The following is a 12940-nucleotide window of genomic DNA, read 5'->3' on the forward strand; positions in this document are numbered from 1 at the left end:
CTTTCCTGGTCGTTGCTATAAATTTTCTTGTTCATCCTTTGAAAAAAATTATGTAATGTATAGGATTCAACATGCTTATTATTTTTTTCTGGACATCTTATGTTAGAGTTCATGCTTAAGAGATTTCAAAAATTATGGATATAATTTTGGAATGGCCACAAAAGTTACCGGTCTCAGTCATCTTCTTTTCCATAAGATATAATTTAGATGTAACTATTATATATGGATGAATGTAAGCTAATCGTTCAGTTACAAAAACAAAAGTAAGCTAATCAAGAGACGTTGAATATTGAATAATTATGGTACGCTTTATTTGTCGCATGGTACATTTTGTCCTCACATACAATTTTAATTTATCTATAGATACGGGTTTCTCTTGATCCATCGATCTTTCAACAATATAAAAATGCCTAGAGCTTAAATTGATACCCGTCAAAAACTAACACGTTGTGAGAAAGTAAAAAACAAAAACCAAAAAAAAAGAACAAATATTTTCTTCCTTCGGAATCAGATTCAGTTCAATCTTTTGAGATTGAGAATAATGGAGTATTTCTGTTGGGGATTCCAAGCTCTACTCTGCATCGCGATTATTAGAATTTAAGGATCCCTCTTCCTTCAGTTTGATACTAAGATTCTTAAACCGATCCCTCGAGAACTGCTTCGAAGCTTTTCTCCAATCCGTTCCTGTTTTCATCATCGTCGCAAACTCTTCATAACTTATTCTTCCGTCCTGTACAAGTCACCCGTTCAAAAACATTCAAACGTTAGTCTATTTAGGGTGTTTTTTTTTTTTACACTAACAAAACGTGTTTCTAACCTTATTGGTATCAACATCAAGGATAATGGCTTCGACAACTTCTTCACTAGCTGTGTCAAATTCATTTGCCAGGGCCTCTCGTAACTCCTCTATTTCGATATAACCACTCCTGTTTTGGTCAAAGAACGTAAAGGCTGTCTTTAAGTGCTCGTCATTGCCCATCTTTCTGATGTGTACAGATATGGCTACGAACTCATTAACGTCTAAGTATCCATCTTTGTCAACATCTCCCTGTATAACAACAAAAACGCTAGTTCATTGCTTAATAGCTTATTGGTCAAGTAATGGCTTAATAGCTTGTAGGTCAAGTAATTGCTTAATAGCTTACCGCGTCCATCAAGATTTGAATGTCATCTTGAGGAACAACAATCCCTAGTTTACGCAACCCGATTCTTAGCTCATCGATGGTAATCTTTCCTCTATTGCTAGTGTCCATTACTTGAAATCTTTCTTTGATGCCTGATGCTTCTTCAACCGATAAATGCTCAGCTATAACCTAAAGTAATTCAACCACAACATAACTATCTTAAGCTCTTTCAAAAGTTACAAAAATGTTCAAGAAAATAGATTATTAGTACATACCCTGAGTGCTCTTTTCTTGAGCTTGTTCATTACTGTGAATTGCTTAAGTCTTGCTCTTACGGTTTCACCTAATGAAACATTTGGAGCATTCTTACCATCTTGTAACCATGGATGTTCTGCAAACCAAAGATTGTTGGAGTCTCTTACTTAACCTTGATTCAATATGCATACTAAAAACAATTTCATTCTGCAAGCAAGATGATACCAAGCACTTGTTGAGCTGTAAGACGACGCTTTGGGTCAGGATGAAGCATCTTCTTGATCAGATCTTTTGCATTGGCAGAGACTTTAGGCCAGGGGTCTCTTCTGAAGTCAATCACAGACCGAAGAATAGCTTTGGCGACTCCATGGTCAGTTTCTAGAAACAAACAAGATAGGAAAGACTCTATCAACAACATTGTATGATTCTACAAAAAAAACACAGACACAAAACAAGTTGGGTGACAAAGCTAAACCTGCCCAAAAAGGTGGAACACCACATAGCAATATGTAAAGGATTACTCCTGCGCTCCAAATGTCAATCTCTGGTCCATAACTCTGCTTTAGTACCTCAGGAGCCATGTAGTAAGGACTCCCAACGATTTCATTAAACCTCTCGCCTGCAAAGATAAAGCACTTGTAGGTTAAACATTTCTTCTTGGCCAAGCATACTAGATAAAAGCATTACCTGGTTTAAAAAAAACAGAGAGACCAAAATCAATGGCCTTCAAAGATGCAGTTTCCTTTTTGTTTGCAAACAAGAAATTCTCAGGCTTTAAGTCTCTATGCATTACACCATGCTTATGGCACATCTGAAACCCACATGTAAACACACACATCATGAGAAACAAAAAAAAGACGTGCCTCTCAAGCAATGTCAATGCCGTCAAAAACCTAACGAACCTGAACAACTTCCATGATTGTCTTAACAACCGAAGCTGCAGCTCTCTCCGTGTAATGCCCTCTAGCCACAATCCTATCGAAAAGCTCACCGCCTTCACAAAGCTCCATAACCAAATGCACAGCTTTATCATCCTCATAAGTCTCTTTCAACGTGACGATGTTCGGATGCTCAGGCATAATCCTCATGATCTCAGCTTCCCTCCTAACGTCATCTATATCCACAGCCGTTCTCAGCTTCTTCTTTAAGATGGATTTGCACGCGAAAACGTCCCCGGTCTCGTTGTCTGTGCATAGATACGTTACACCGAACTCTCCTCGACCTAGCTCCCGACCTAGTTTGTATCTCAGCTTGATCTCTCGACCCGTTGGCTCCTTGAGGACGACAAGCTTCTCGCCGTCGTGGCGGTGGCCGTAGTCGATTGAGAAAGGATTTGCAAGTTTTAAACCTTTCTTTAGCTTTTCATTTACAATCAATGATCCAGCCGTTCCACAGCAATTCCCCATTGTACAATTATAATGTTCTTGAAAACGTGAAAGGAGGAAACAAGAACCCTAATCAAATGAACGTAAAGCCATACACATGAAACTGTTCTTCTTTCTCATCAAATACAGAGAGATATGGAAGGAAGGTTTTAAAACAGAACAAGGAAAAACAAAAGTCCTTCCTTCCCGAAGTCTCTCTGTATTTCTTGTTATCTTGATTTCTGTTTTTTTTTTCCCCTTTAGATATGTCTTTCTGTAATCATTTATTTTTAGGTCTCTTCTTCCGTAATGTCCAAGCAAATCTGAAAATAACCCCTAAATAAAAGAACGATTATAGGATCACGATCATTTTCTTGTTTTTCATATCCAAGAAGAAAACAAATTTTTACTTCAATCATTTACATTATTTTTTTCTTTTATTTTTGGTATATGAAAGGAAATGTCATGTTTCAATTTTCTTCTTGTCCATAATTAACATGTGTCATGTACAATCTGGTGCTATGTGTTATAAATACCTTATCTAATCAAAGTGATTTTTGGTGCTATTTTTCTATAAAAAAAAATCTCATATGATAAAAGTTGGAATAAATGTTATTGAGAACATTCAACTTCCTACCAATAGATTATCTCTCTCTTCAACCATGTCACCAAAATATCATATACGTTAGGTTTTGTACATTTAGTGGACGGGGTCTATCACTATTGTTACCCTATCTATCTTCCATAAAATAGAATACTTGTTTAGTTATGTACTTATTCTATCTGATTAATTCTGTGGCTAAAAACTGGTAGATACTCACAAATCAGTATTTCTACGTACTATCTTTTATCTATGTGTACATAATAATTGGAAGTAAAATCCTGTTTTTAGCAAAAAAAAAATATAAGTTTATGATTGATCAAGAAAAGAACTAGGAGAAGGAGAAGCAAGAACGTTTGGAAGGAGACCGACCAACGGCTCTCATGAGATTAGCAACTTCTACAACTTTTGCAACCTCCGTTCCTCTCTTCGCTTCCGCTGTTGCTCTCCTCTCCTCCGCTTTTCTCTGCGCTCTCGCCACTTGGTTCTGTGTTTTCTCCAACGCCTTGGCCTTTCTCTCCTCTAGCTTCCTCTGCATGCATCAAAACCAAGTTATAATTTGCTTTAGGCCACATTTTCTATAGTTTACATAATACCTATAAGTTATTAGAACATACTAGAGGTTTTCACGTACGTAGTAGTATGATTTTTATAAGATGAATAGATAATATAAAAACATTGCAAACATGCAAGAAACGAACATTAACAGGTAACACTTGAATTATCAAATTTCAAAGCATCTCATGCCAAATTAATTTATTTAGCAAAAAAAATAATTATATAAAAATTATGTCCCCACTTCACCTAACTCAACCTATCTACAACTCATTCATTGTTTTTTTTTTTTTTTTTTTCATTTCAGAAACAGAAATTAAATGGTTTACTGTCCATTTGGACTGACTCCAAAGATTTTTCAATCACAACTTTTATATTGCTAACTATAATACATCGTCAGTCTATATCAGTCGTGAATGCTCTATATTAACCATATATGGTGTTTGTATTTCTAATCATCGTAGCTAGGATGGACAATTTTAATTACAATATAATTTAAATTTCACCTCGATTTTCTTCATCCAAGAATTGGCCTGATGGACTTGCTCGTTAACCCGACCGTTAATAACGGCGTCTTCTCTCTTAAACCTGTTATTAATCTTAGCCAGTTTTGCCGTTTGCCATGCCGTTATCTTAGCTTCCACCTCTTCCCTCTTCACCCTTTGTACTGACGTCATCCCACCTCGACCCTGAACCTGACCCGACTCATTTCCACTTCCCTGATCCAAACTCGAATCCGGATACTGCTCCGGTACTATTGCCAATGGGTTCATCTCCTCTTCTTCCCTCTCCTCATGGATACTCCTCATCAACTCCTCACCTTGCGTGACGTCACGAGCCGTTGGTTCGTTGTTGTTTCCCATGGATGAGCCGGCGATGACTAGAGCGTTGAACTCTCTGCTTATGGTTGTGAAGTTTTCACCAGAAGAAGCGCCTTCGCTTATGGAAGTCGTCGTTGACCTAGTTGGAGAAAAATAGCCTCGCAAGGCAGGAGGTGGTGGCAACACCGTAGTAGACGCTGGAGCAAGCGCGTGGATGTCTCTCACGACAGCCTCCGGCGTCTCATCCCGGCTGGTACGGTCCGGCGAGCTTTCTTGACCGTAGAGAGTTAACATCATCTAGGGTTTTAGGAACTAGGCAAAAAAGAAGATAATCATGGTCTGATCTGTATCAAAGTAGTTTGATCTATTTGGGCTTAGATACTCTTCGGTAATGTCAAAGGTTTTAGCTTCGTTTTTTCTTAATTAGATTAGAGGAGAAAATAACACTACAAGACAAAGAAGCATACTTAAATGTCGAATTTTCAAGAAGGTTATTAATTTAAAAATATGACAAAAAGGACCTCTTCATGAAAACAACGTTGGTCCAATAGATAACGACTGCATTTAACCTTCGAAGACGTGCTTGTTTATCATGAGTTGTAAGAAAAAGACAATAATAAATTTATAACTTATCTTTGTTCACATTGTTTATCATGATACTATGAGGCTTTATTAGGAATAAAAGTTGGAAAATAAACCAGAAAAACCAAACGAATTAATTCGAAATGCTTGAAGGAAATCAAACTAAAATTAGTAAACCAGGTTTGATTTATTATAAATTAGGAAACCGAATCCGGACGAAAACTAAATGGTTCGAGTGTCGGCAAGTTTGAACCCCACCACGAGAGACATGATAATATACGTCTCAACTACAAAACGATGTTTTCAACGTGGCCATGTCTAATTAGTTGAATGTTCCCGCCAGACAATGCTGCATATGTCAGCATCACATATGAATCTAAATGGTTTGAAGATGCCACTATAGCATTGCCACGTACTAGATGTCACTTCGGTTTAAATTCGTCTTTTTCTGATAGTGTGGTGGATTTTCAATTTCTTATATCAATCTGCTATGCTTTTCATTATATTTAGTGACGTTGTATCAACAGCTTTTAACTAATGAATACCTATATCAACAACATTGATCAGAAGAAAAAAAAGAAAAGAATACCTATATCACTTAGTTTTATATATGTTTCGTGTTTTCCGGCGCAGGGAGGGTTTAAGTTTCAACCAGTAACAGTTTTAGACTACACCAGGGTTTATGTTGTATGGTTTGAACGTTCTAGTTACAACGGTTACGTTTCTAAACCTCAAAAGTTGGATGTAAATTTTGGTGTTTAAAACGTTGCACAAAGCACACTGAGCATTCTTATATGTTACAAATGTGAAGTGTACATGATATTTCTTTTCCCGATTGTGAAAGCCTTGAACGTTTCTAGAATCGTACTCTCCTGAAAGCATATGTGGACTATTAACTTTCTTGTGTAAAGTTATTGGGTTCCAGATGTTGAGACATAGACCAGATGCAGCCCCAAACTATTTTTTTTGGATTTGGCCCAAGACTTTCTTATTCTTTTCCTGCCATCCAACTTTTCTTTATGGTTCGAATGTTTATGATTTAATACAAACAAACAAACTGCCAAAAAAAATTTTTGAATGAACAACCTGCAAAATTATTTTAACCTGTCTATGATAAATTATAGCATCGGATATCGAGGGGAAAATGGACCATGTGTTTATAGCGGTCTCGAATGAAATCACACTGATCAAGTACTTTTACGTATATAAAATTTTAAATGACGAAATGGTTGCATGATCTATTTGAGTTAAGGTATCAGAGTTTCACAGTCCTATGAATATCAACATCGATGAAACTATTTAGAATCAATTCATCACAACAATACCCAACACCAATGCAGTGAATGCCCACACCTGAGACCTCTTCTATTACGACATATACATTTTTAAAAATGTAGATATCATATAAGCCTATAACTGTAGACCAATCTTCTAATTTTGGTTAAAAGTACGCTATATCATTTCTATTTAGTGTCTTTCAAAAATTGAAAGTTTAAAAACTTAAAAAGTTGGTAAATAAGTTAACTTAGAATATACATTTAACCAGGTAACACACGGATGATAATGCTAAAATGACTCAAAGCCACACAATGAAATAAAAATTCAACGGTGAGTTTCCTTAATTTACTTTATTGATGTTAATTTCCTAATATTTAGTTATAAATCGTTACCTAAAGATGACTTCTCTAAAAATAACTTACTTATTTCCCGTATAAATCCCCGTGAACATCATCTAGTTTTCTTCAGACCTGCAAGAAACAATAAAAAAGTAACAAAACTACCAAAAAAAGAAGTAAAAAAAAACCTTTCAGGTCTCAACTAAAAATGGAGATGAAGAAGATTGCCTGCGGAGTTCTTTTCACTGCTGCTTCCATGACCGCCGTCATGGCAACAGAAGTTGGAGCTCCGGCACCAGGACCCGCCGCAAGCGGAGCCTCAGTAGTCGTACCGGCTCTTGGCTCTTTGGTTGGGGCTTCCCTTGTGTCTCTCTTCACCTACTACTTGAACTAAATTAAGTTTATACAAAAAAAAGTTGATTTCTCTACTATGTCCGATTTTGAACGTATTGTTTAGACAGGCAAAGTGAATAAGACGGAAGAGCTAATAATTTGATTATGATCAGACAAATTTTATGTAATGCTGATTAATAAAAATAAATAAATGTGTTCTTCTACTCCTTTGTTATTTTTCTGTTTCGTCTTGTCCATATATTTTCCTCATATCCTACTTAAAAACCATAACTTGATTGACTATTTTTTTAAGTCATTTATTAGGCAACACTAGTCCTTACATTTTACACATAATAAAAAACAATTCAATCACTTTCCCTTGGCAATCAACACACAAATTAGCCACAAAGAAAGGGCATTTTCTCTACGAATTGGCGACACAATTTTACAATCCCGTCAATCATCATTATTGATAAATTTTACTACTATGTCTTAGTTACAAATAATAATTAACAAATAAAAATGATTAAATAAAGACTTACTACTTTTCACTAGAAAAACTCTCAAATATTTCTTTCAAGCCCAATTTGTTATTCAATTAGTGGTATCTAACTCTATTAAAAGGACAATATTTAGCCTTTTTACGTATGCCACATAGGATTGGAAATTCGACCAGTAGTATTCAAGCAATGAGACATGTTATCCGTTCATTACACGATTTGGGCTTCGTCTTTTTTTTTTTGCATTTTGTTTTGGGGTTCTTTTTTTGCATTCTTTTATTTTCCGATTAGGGCTTCTTCCCCTATCTCTGTCGACACAATTCTCTCTTCTGTCGTCGATGAACATGCCGTTCTTTGCTCACCTTTCGTCTTCCAGATCTTCCCTTTCTTTTCTCACCGGAACCGTTTCAACGCATACTTTCACCTTGATTGCTCCCATTCAATGGATTCTTTTCATCTTACTCTCCATTTGTCTATTTATAAATCTCTCCTCTTTTCCTCGATTAAAATTGATATTCCTCTCTCATACAAAAGTCCTGATGGAGCCTAAAGGAAACTCATCAATCTCCGGCGATCTCAAGACCAACAAGAAGACCGTCGCCTCCTCCGCGACTCCAAGGGCAAGCCGGAAGTCTACCGGTTCCTCCGCCATCGTGATGAAACCTAACGGGAAGTCTCCTGTTTCGTCTGCTCTCTCCTCCGCGCGTGGCGATCAAGTGATGCTCTTTAGAGATGTTTCACTCGGCCCACACGAAGCCGACTTGAGGTTTCGACTGATACATTTTTGGGAGGCTCGAAATTCAAACTCGAAAACGCTCATTGGACAGGAGATGCTCCTCATAGATGAAGAGGTTCGTTTGCGATTCATTTACTACTGATCCCCTTTTTAATATTGCTCTAATATTGTTAGATTTCTATTAATCGAGTATCTCAAATGATCTATAGGGGACTGTTATTCAAGGTTTTGTACCAGCGGGTCGGGTTGGGACATATGAGCTGGCTTCTGGTTCTGTTTATAAGCTAAGCAATTTTTTCGGCTCCAGAAACAAAGCTCAGTATCGGGTTACGGATCATAGCGCCACCATCACATTCGCTTGGAATTCTAAGTTATCGGTTATTGATAACCCTCCGGTTGCATTTCACGAAGATAGGTTCAAGTTCTACAGTTACGAGGAGTTTCAGGCCAACTGTGACCGCAAAATTGATCTTTACGGTAAGCACTGTTGATCTTTATACTTGAATCATTTGGTTTTTTCACCCAAATAACATTGTTCCTTTGAATTGTTCAATCTCAGACTATGTTGGCCACATGAAGCTGGTGAATGAGCATGCTATCACTGAATGTATGGTCCTCGACGAAGTTGACATAGCAGAGAAGCGACATCTATGTGTTCATGTTCAGACACATGGGTGAGTTTGTTCAAATATTAGACGCGTTTTTGTGTGTTATGTCTAACACATGATTTATCCTTGTGCAGCGGGCCAGTGATGAAACTCTATCTATGGGACCATGCCGCATCTGACTTCTGCGAGAAATTCAAGTCGTATAGAGGCACTCCAAGCGTTCTTTTGGTCACAACAGTAAACCCTAAACATCTTGGAGGTAAGCATTTCACTAAACTACCGGATTAAGTCACTAAAACTATATTGTCTCTCATCATTCGTCGTAATTGTTTGTGTACTCATATAGAACGTAGGTGTGATAATTCAAACTGAATTTTATTGAGACATCTTTACTGTTATTTGAGACCGTGGTATAACTCGTGCGCGATTTGAATCCTATTGTGGCATCGTTCACGTGTTGTATGGTAGTAATTAATTAATGTGTTGTGAACAGGAACCCTTGCTCTCACTTCGATGTCATCATCTCGAGTGTTTATGGATGCCAATGTCCAGCCTAGCAGGGATTATCTTGGCTGGTATGCATTTTGGTATTCAGTTAGATTTTTCATTGAACTACTATTTTGGTATCTCATGCAAACTCAGCACTGATATTTTTTGGTTTCCCCGTTTTCTCAGGTTGAGTTCCAACTCAGATATTGCTAACAAAATTAATGCAGAGGTTGTTACTAAGCCTGAGACAGCAACTCTAGCGGAACTTTTCTCCTACATCAAACTGGAAACTGCTAAGGTACAATAGTTGTTCTGTTTCACACTCATTGTGTTATGCTTCATTGTGTATTAATATAGTTTATTTTATTTTCAAAATGGGAGGTTGCGTGGTTTGAATGCACAGCAACTATAGACGATGTCGTTCGTGGTTCCGCTTGGTATTATATTTCTTGCGGTGGGTGTAACAGTAAAGCAGTCAAAGAGCCTACCTCACTGATTTGTAACAACAAGAAATGTGACAAAAGTGTTGTTACAGGCGTTGCTCAGTGAGTGTCTTATACACAGTTTCATCTAATTTTTTCCACCACTAATATCTAATCGCCTCTCATTGCAGACACCTCACGAGGATTAATGTTTATGATAAGAGTGAACAGGCAGTTTTCGTGATCCTTGGTGACGCCGGCAGAGAGTTGACTGGGAAGCATGCATCAGAATTAGTTGCCAGATACTTTGAGGTAATTTTTAACCTGTCTATACATAGCTCCAAGTTAGTTGAACTTACATATATTTTTCTTGAACGTTAGTGTAATGAGGGCGTAGAGGCTGATCAGTGCGTGCCGGTACCGCAGGCTCTACTCGATACAATAGGGCAGACACATAAATTCATTGTGAAAGTCTCCGATCATAATTTGTCAGGAAAGACCCAAATCATTACTGTCACGAAGGTATTTCCACCAGAGGCTCCGCATCATGTAGCTCTCTTGGAAGAACACTCTGTTCCATCAACATCTGATGATGTCTTGAAGTCTGTACGTGAGGAATCCAGTCCTATCAGAGGTCTTGATGGTACTGTGGGTGAGAGGGTTAGAAAAGCCTCTGCTGGTATGGAATCAGATGAAGCCAAACGTCCCAAGAGTGGCTAATACAGCTTTAAGAATCCTCTTATGCCATGATTGATTTTGCTGCAGTTTAAGTTCTGTTTTTATGTTTACCATTTCTATCTTCAGACTTTTGTTCATTGCGTGCTTTCTATGTTTCTTTGAATACACTTCCCGTTTTATGGTTTTATATCTTTATAAGCAATTTACTCATTCTATTATGGTTAGTTTTATTTTCCCTTACTACTACGCATATATTCAGACTTTAAAATAAGGAAGTCACTAGGATCTGATTTTGTGATTATTACTGAACAACGTATATGTATGATCACATCCAATGCTCACGTCTTTGAAATTACATCCAATGCTATAATTTTGATACCTATGTTTTGAAATCGGAATAATAGAAAAATATTCACAGATTACTATCCCAAATTGTGAATATTACATATAACTTCATCTCAACACAATTAAATTAAGAGGCCCACCGAACAATGGCTCATTCGAACATATGTAGAAACAAAACTATAAACACTCAAGTTGCTATCTTCACAAGCATCATTCCAAAACAATGCAAAGGTAATTGATTTATATTTAGTCCATTGTTCATACAAATAATCTAAATACTCACTACTGCAGGAAAACTGGAACTAGCTTCCTCTCTAGCAACAAGTTTTTACTTCGACCGCTCAATCAAATACATCAAGCACTACAAAGGGCGAGTAACATGTCAAGCTCCATCAAGACGGACCCAAGCCATAGAGAGAAGAAATAAAATCTCAACCTCTTCATACTCATGCTGTTCATGCTGTTCATGCTGTTCATGTCCCACCAATTTATGTATTATGCTTCTATTTATGTATAAGCGCACCCAACATTCCATCTTTTCCTTCACAAACAATCATAACTAATATGTTAGACAGAAAATTAGTTTATATTATCACAAGGTTTCAATACTAAACACAATTTTTTAAAACCCAATTTCAGATTTATATAAAAAATTTAAAACTAATAAGGTAATAATTTTCTAGAAAATTCTAACTAACTATAATAACCCAATTAGATTATATGTAATGTATAATATTACCAGGTAATGTATAATTAAATTAAAAAACTATTACTCTAACAATATAATAATTATTTATATACATTATAATCAAATATTTTTTATCTACAGCAAATATATTTTTAAATTAGAAACCTAAATATCTGTATTACCTAATAAAGGAAAATATTACTTAAAAGTCCTAATATTACTGAATTAAATAGGGATTTTTAAATGAAATTAATAAAATTATATATATATTTAACTAATGAAAACAATGTAGTGAATTAATACTGGTGATCATAATACCATTAAATTATTTCAACTATTTCATAAAGATATAAATTATTCAAAGCCTCAGATGAGAATATCAGCACCCGAAAATATAACGGCACATATAACCATTTGCCAAAAATATAACAATATCTGAATCCAAAACATCAGAATACCAAGTTTAATTCAATTTAATCATATTATAGGAAAAAATCCGGGCGTAGCCCGGAAGACCCTCTAGTATTTATAATTTTTCTTTACAAAACAAAATAAGAATATTTTCATTTTTTTTTAGGAACTCTTTAAGCCCTTCCAACGACCACTTCATCAGAGGGATTTGATACGAACAATACTTAGGTTCATCCTACGGTGAATGGTTAAATTTACCACATTCTTCATAACCAACCAAAATGCCATGTAAGAATAGTTTAAAAAGCAATAAAAATAAAAAATCAAATAGCTTGAAAAAAAAAACAACACCGACATTAATTAGCGCCATCTGCAAAATTCTAAATTCTAAAAACCTAAACTCTAAAACCATAAATCCTAAATCTAAAACACTAAACCATAAACTGCAATCCTCAAAAATCTAAACTTTAAATCTTAAACCCTAAACCCAAACTCTACGCAATAAACCCTAAATCCTAAAATCTAAACCCTAAACCCTAAACCCAAAACTTTAAATCTTAAACCCAAAGCCTAAATCACAAATCCTAAATACTAAATCCTAAACCCAAAACTTTAAATCTTAAACCCAAACCCTAAATCATAAACCCTAAACCCAAACCTCTAAACCGTAACATTAATCTTATTAACTAGCAGATGAGTTTACGGTTTAGAGGTTTGGATTTTGGGTTTAGGATTCAGAGTTTAGGATTTAGGATTGAAATTTTGGGTTTAGAGTTTAGGATTTGAGTTTAGGGTTTAGATTTTAGGGTTTA

At 36.0% G+C, this 12940-nt stretch overlaps 3 protein-coding genes across 3 annotated transcripts; 1 reads left to right on the forward strand and 2 right to left on the reverse strand.

Annotated features, from left to right (window-relative positions):
* Nucleotides 1-312: 312 nt before the first annotated feature.
* LOC106339933 (calcium-dependent protein kinase 14) lies at nucleotides 313-3044 on the reverse strand. The gene is made up of 8 exons (XM_013778801.1): nucleotides 2282-3044; nucleotides 2067-2190; nucleotides 1855-1998; nucleotides 1605-1757; nucleotides 1400-1515; nucleotides 1146-1313; nucleotides 818-1048; nucleotides 313-730 (listed from the first exon to the last, which is right to left on the reverse strand). Exons 1-8 carry the CDS (start codon nucleotides 2783-2785, stop codon nucleotides 572-574), a joined length of 1599 nt encoding a protein of 532 aa, XP_013634255.1. The 5' UTR covers nucleotides 2786-3044; the 3' UTR covers nucleotides 313-571.
* Nucleotides 3045-3639: 595 nt separating this feature from the next.
* LOC106337585 (remorin) lies at nucleotides 3640-5190 on the reverse strand. Its single transcript, XM_013776691.1, has 2 exons — nucleotides 4406-5190; nucleotides 3640-3876 (listed from the first exon to the last, which is right to left on the reverse strand). The coding sequence occupies exons 1-2, from the start codon at nucleotides 5015-5017 to the stop codon at nucleotides 3676-3678; spliced, it is 813 nt and encodes a 270-aa protein (XP_013632145.1). The 5' UTR covers nucleotides 5018-5190; the 3' UTR covers nucleotides 3640-3675.
* A 3100-nt stretch (nucleotides 5191-8290) lies between these two features.
* LOC106337824 lies at nucleotides 8291-10726 on the forward strand. The gene is made up of 9 exons (XM_013776936.1): nucleotides 8291-8602; nucleotides 8697-8964; nucleotides 9047-9161; nucleotides 9230-9354; nucleotides 9589-9670; nucleotides 9771-9882; nucleotides 9966-10129; nucleotides 10198-10318; nucleotides 10388-10726. The coding sequence occupies exons 1-9, from the start codon at nucleotides 8291-8293 to the stop codon at nucleotides 10724-10726; spliced, it is 1638 nt and encodes a 545-aa protein (XP_013632390.1).
* The last annotated feature ends 2214 nt before the right edge of the window (nucleotides 10727-12940 follow it).

Source organism: Brassica oleracea, chromosome C4, assembly GCF_000695525.1.
Source record: "Brassica oleracea var. oleracea cultivar TO1000 chromosome C4, BOL, whole genome shotgun sequence".
Taxonomy (NCBI): domain Eukaryota; kingdom Viridiplantae; phylum Streptophyta; class Magnoliopsida; order Brassicales; family Brassicaceae; genus Brassica; species Brassica oleracea.